The sequence below is a fragment of the Poecilia mexicana genome, unplaced genomic scaffold (assembly GCF_051168715.1).
Source record: "Poecilia mexicana isolate PSO_F unplaced genomic scaffold, ASM5116871v1 scaffold_1, whole genome shotgun sequence".
Classification (NCBI taxonomy): domain Eukaryota; kingdom Metazoa; phylum Chordata; class Actinopteri; order Cyprinodontiformes; family Poeciliidae; genus Poecilia; species Poecilia mexicana.
Window position 1 is genome coordinate 8,092,157 of NW_028263370.1, and position 6,000 is coordinate 8,098,156.

The 6,000-nt window shown below is 39.3% G+C and overlaps 1 protein-coding gene across 3 annotated transcripts in view; it reads right to left on the reverse strand.

Moving 5' to 3' along the window:
- Window positions 1–5,457, reverse strand: part of LOC106932301 (SEC14-like protein 1) — a 28,282-nt gene extending 22,825 nt beyond the window's left edge. Inside the window, exons 1-2 of one of the 3 annotated variants that reach the window (XM_088003587.1) lie at window positions 5,115–5,457; window positions 1,922–2,011 (exon numbers count right to left, since the gene is read on the reverse strand). In XM_088003587.1, the coding sequence (XP_087859713.1) occupies window positions 1,922–1,984 (63 nt within the window). In that variant the 5' untranslated portion in view covers window positions 1,985–2,011; window positions 5,115–5,457. Of the gene's footprint in view, window positions 1–1,921; window positions 2,012–5,083 lie in introns of all 3 variants that reach the window. The other 2 variants (XM_088003562.1, XM_015010937.2) reach the window with 2 other exon arrangements.
- Between the last annotated feature and the right edge of the window lie 543 nt (window positions 5,458–6,000).

A 6,000-nucleotide genomic window follows, 5' to 3' on the forward strand; every position in this document is an offset into this window, starting at 1 on the left:
TGGCCAGAGGTTGAAAAACTTTGATAGCACCTGTCATTGAGCAAAGTGCCTCCTCAGGGTCGAGTGACAGACTGCTGCATTTCAACTAAACAAAGACATTGAGTGCTTAAACGTACTGGGCATGTAGAAGTTTGGTTTTTAGCCTCAAATGAGTAAAATAAGTGACATAAATTTTAACGAGGTTGTGCAAAGCTGAGTCAGGTCTTATTTGGAACAACCCAACACAATATGAGTAAACTCCCTGATAGCAGAGAAAATGAAAAGCTGTGTTGACATGAAGAAACGGCTCTTTGCTGCATCACAGCGTCATGTGACGGTTTCCTACAAGCCAGGATGTTTTTGTGCATCTAGGCTACAATAGTGAAAGAGCAGCTAGAGGAAATAAGACGGCACTTCACAGGCTATACGTCGAAGAAAGAAAAAAAAAAAAAAAAGAATAGTTGTGACGCACCACTAAGTCTGCTCTGCAGCATCTGCAAAAAACATAAAGTCACTGCAGAGAAAAGTCACAAAAACCTTTATTTCGTTAACTTGAGCTTCAGATTACTTTGAACACATACTCGCACTAAAATAAGCAACACCGTAAGTGGATGATGTGTTTTTATTATGTCAAAGAAGACAAATACCCACCATGCGTTTCTGTCCTACTTTAAAAACATGCATAGTTCTCCAGATGTTACCCATATATGAAAGCCTAAACATGAGGTATTTCCACCTTAAGAAAAAAACAAAACATGCAGCTCTACGTCTCTGTCATTACAGGTTCCTGCTCTTTGAAACCTCACATGGTCCTATACCTGCGTTTTATTTTTAGCCATCTGTTTGCCCGCTGCTCAATCCCGCCTGTGCTTAAGGAGATTTACTCTCCCTGTATGCTCCCTCTTGCAGGCTCCGAATCTGCTTTCCATTGATCAAAAACACAGCTGGTCTGAAACTATGCGTACTAAAATAAAGGTTGATGGCATTGTGAAAGGAAGTGAAGTTATACAATATGTGATCAGAGGTTTTTTGGATGTGCTTAGTATCACTTTTAATTTTCAAAGCATAGTTATATATACCAGCTGCCTTATTGGATGTTTTGATTAACTGCTGGTTGCGTATTCAGGTCATGAATCTGCAAGAAGCCAAAACAACATGATGGAGGAATTACAAAAATGGATGAGTAAATAAACTCATTCAGTCTGGTTTGATGACTTTGAAAAGGGATTTTTTTTCCTGCTAGTTTTGCTTTGTTTTTCTTGACTAGACAATGATCACATTTTTTGTGGTAGATATTCACCTCCAGTTTGATTTAGCACTAATGCACCAATTCAAAATATGAACAATTCCAACTTTTCTAGGATTACACGAGACTAAAAATCAAAACACAAATGTGCTGCAGGCTCTTTGATGGAGGTGTGTTAGCTATTGGTGCGTCTTCAGTTTTGACCGATTCTGTATTTTGTTGACCTTTTATGTTTAAATACTAGCATTATCTCCAGCGGATGCAAAAGAAGGGCTACAGCGTGTAGCAACAGGCATTCACCAGATACATCCCAGCTAGTCAGTCAGCTGTGAAAAGCCATGCAAGCTACTGAATCTTTAATGCCTCAAATGTACGACAACAACTAAATCTGTAGCAGGTTTCTGTTTGACATAAAAAGCACAGTCAAGATGCATATCTCAACACACAGCCTGAAAACGTGCAACACAATGGGACTGAGAAACCACTGATTTAGAAAATGTAGCTTCAAGTTGATCTCCATGTTTGATCACAGTAATATCTTTGAATTCAGCAATTTAAATACAAGATCCAAGGACTAGCTTCAGAGGACGACCTGTGAAACGCCCACCCATTAGTGTTATATAACTGCTGCGCTAATGTATTCAAAACTCATGCAAATAGGAAAATTGCTAGCGCCCACAGGTGAGAAAGACTTACCGCCATCACCAGCTCAAAGGGATGTTTATACACCCGCACAGGTGACTGATACTTCTGCACCATGATGGGAATTACAGTAACACCAACAACCTGCACAGAAAGCAGAAACCAGCAGTTAGCAAAGACAAAACATCTATAAAAGCCATTTGATATTTAAAAGGAGTGGGGTTATTTCTGATGGTCAAAACAGGTCAAATAAATCTACACACAGCACTATGAAAAAAAAAAAACAGACTAGTGCACACTTAGCTAAAAGAGGGGTGTGTTTTTGGATTGTGTGGTTCAGGGTTCTTGAATGCAAAATGCTAATAAAAGTAAAGTTAACAGAGCTGCAGAAGGCAATTCTCCCGAGCCGAGACCAAGGATCTGGATGATCAGTGGCTGCAGCACATCCCTCTCATTCATTAGAAAACTGTGTCACTGCGAGCTACTGGGGATACAACTAGGCTACTCTCATCTGTGCCCTCTGTCAAAAGATCCTTTCTCAGCAACGCATGACTGGAGCTCACGAAATCATTTAAAAAGCAGGTGCCGCTTGTTCTTTGAAACGTAAGCAACACAAACCACATGCTGGAGCTGGACTCTGCTCAATAACCCCAGACAAGAGGCTAAAAAAAAAAAAAAGAGGAAAACCGCTGTAACAGAATGTTCTAGATGCTGGAGGATAAGAAGCTTAATGCCGAGAGTGATTTATTTTTTTTATTTTTAATGAAGCAAAGACAATGTGATGTGAAAGGATTTATTTCCTTCTCTCAGCCTGTACTACATGTGGCTGGAGCATCATGTGCTGGGATTTTTGCTCAACAAGCCGGTGCTTGTTTTTAACTGTAAGTATAGTGTGGGTGCATGTCTGCAGGAAGGAGTGTGAGGTAACCTCCAAGAGATTAGCACAGCTGCTCCGAGGTGCAAAACACAACCACAATACAATCTTATAATCTTGTTTTCTTACCTACATGTTTTTTGGGGCGGGGGGTTTTGTGTCAATTCAAACTCAGGTAAATTTAACTATTGGTTTATCTTTTTTTTTGTTTGTTTTTTTGTCCCATTTTGTTATGCTTTGCTCCTCTGGGCCAGCGTGGATGAGGACAGCCAGACTAAAACCAAGCTGAGACTAAATACTATAAGACCTCCTCAGTACCACTTTAAACAGCTGATTACTACAGCCACTCATAGTTACCGTCATGATTCAGGATCTGTCAGCAACTTTGAAAACATCAACAAAAGATCTCAGTATGACTTAATAAATAAACACCTCAGTAAGCACATTTTAATATTCAGTTGTTTACATATCATTTTTATGTCTACCGCCACACTCCTACTTTTGCATGGACATTTTAAATACGCTGATAATCCAAATAATCCGAGTATGAACATGCACCATATAATAAAGGTAATGTTTTCTATCAAGACTGCTGCAGTGTGTAACTTTTATACACATTCTTTATTTTTATTTTTTATTTGTTGACTATGTCGTGACAGTATGGTATGAGACAGATAATCTGTGTGTGGGGGATAAAAAAAAAACAAGCTCCTCTGCTTTCAAGTGCCAACGAGAAACAACCAACCAGCGTGTGAGATTGTCAACCACAATCTCCACCATTTGGCCATTTGGCAGTGAGTACATGAGGATGAGTGACAGCGTTAAGACCTTCCTTCTGGCTCAGGTTGGTTATTTTTGGTTGCCGCAAAATAACAGCTCAGGGAGGAGATGTCGGAGTTCGATCTTTTCGCAGATTATATGTCTCATGACGAACTGTCATGACATGGTGACAGTTTTCACAAATATGTAAAAAAAACAAAACAAAACAAAAAAAAAACAAAAAACATATTCTTTAGTAAAGTTACATACTGCAGCTTTAAGGCCATGTCGTGCAGACTGGGTAGCTGGAGTTATATGCTTGCCACGTCAAATTGCAAAGCTTGACCAAAGAGTAAACGCTAACATGGCTTTTGTTGATTTAGAAACAGGACAATGACAATCAAGTGTCAGTGCAAACATTCTCTGGAAATGTTTTCCTTCCTTGTCGTAAAGGTAAAAAAAAAAACTACGAGCCATTACGAGAGAAAGGATCACTACTATAAAGAAATAGTCAATTAAAGTTGCTATAATTTTGTAGATGCTGGTCATTTCGCCTCTTCACCATTTCATAATTTTGTGATTTTATTCAGTCTGCCTCAGATGGACATCAGAACCCAAACAAACAGAAATGGGTGCAACAAAAAAAAGAGCCCTGGGGAAACCAAAAGACACTAAAGTGAAATGTGAGAATTGGGCCTTTTTGTTGACTCGATTATCTCAACAATAAAAAGGAAAAATAAATTATTACTCAACGGTTTGTGTTCACGGAAAGAAAATGGTTTGTTTACAAGTATGACATTTAATTTGGATGGGACAAAATGTTGAAGAGCAGGTCCCAAAGGGGGGGGGGACAAACAAGCAAAGGTCGAGAGACAAATGTGCAAACTAAACAATTTAGAAGGCAGGAGCCCAAATTAAAAAGGATGGATGGATAGCTATATATATTTTCTCCTCATTTAGAAAACAGCAGATCAGCAGGTAAAAAAAAGAAGTTTTTAGGACAGATCTTTCCTCAAAAGCGATCAGTTTGGTACCTGGAGCTCCATCCTGATACGTTTTCGGGTAATGTTTTGATCTGGTTTTACTTCGTGTTAGCAGAAACCGGTTGTTGTGTTCGAACAGGTTTAACCGAACTGAGGACTAAACCTGTTCAGTACATTTTAAAAAGGCTGTAAACAAAAACTGAAATTAGAGCAATATTTACACCTAAGTTAGAATTGACGCAGCTAAATGTGTCAATGCAGTGGTACATTATTGTTAAAATGTTCCACTCTGTCACTGATGGGATTTTGAAAGGGAAATTCAGCTTTTCACCCAACCCTTCATTTTCTTCGTCTATTAATAATATCGAGATTTGACAATATCCATTAAGTATTGTGACGTTTCAAAATCATGTAAGAGGTAGACTACCTGAAAATACTTAGTAGATGGCATCATACCTATAATTATCACAGTAAATAGGTCAAAACCCGCTCGCGTTAGCTAACGTAAAACAGTTCAAACTGATTGAGACTAGCCCGAAAGCTAACACTAACTTCACAAACATACATTAGCTTCGCACAGCTTTCACAGCATGTACGTACCGGTGATTCTGGGAGAAGAGTAAATGTTTACTTTTTTTCAGTCGTGATCTCTTCTGGAAGGGGAACCAGTGTGAATTCTTGCCATTCCGCTCCCCTCGGCTCTTCACTTCACCCCCGGCTCCGCGGCTAACGACGGTTAGCTTCGTAACGCTAGCTGGCCATGTAGCAGGAACAAATAGCCAAGATAGCTAACCGTAAACAAAGTTACTTTTACAGACAAACCGTCTAGAACACTGAATTCTTGGGGGGAAATAAACGTCCCACCCAGCCCACCGCAGCTGAGTGGAGCCCAAGCGGATGGAGAAGTGTGGGCATGGGAGGACAGCAGTGGTATTTCTCTCTCGGTGGCTCCTCCCTGTTTCTCTGAGCTCGGTGTTTTTCCACCTCCCACTTCTGCGTTCATAAAAATCTCGGCTCATGTGAAGGACAGACAGCAGAGGACACATTACCGTACCAGAATTAAACTGGGCCCTAAGCTCCAAAAGTCACAGAACACACCGTGTGGATATTACAACTGGCAAAAAAGAAGAAGAAAAAAAGAGAGATTATTTTCAGTTTCATTATGCAACCCGCTCAGATTCAGATTAATATCATATGTTCCCCGTGCAAAATAACACTGGTATTTGCTGTAAATCCTAATTCTCCAGCCTGCATGTGACTCAAATGTCACAAGACATAATGAATATCTTTAAAAAAAAAATACTGAATATATGTCTGCTGGACCCATAACCAACTGGGAATTACAGACAACCGGTTTTAAAACACAGATGCAACTACTTTAAAAAGGTTAAAATCATTTTCAGATTCATCACATAAAGGTTATATTTTAAGAGTGTATGGCTGTTAATTTTAATGTTATCGCAACTATTACTATGAAAATAAGATTAAATATGCCATTGACATATATGATTCTTTGG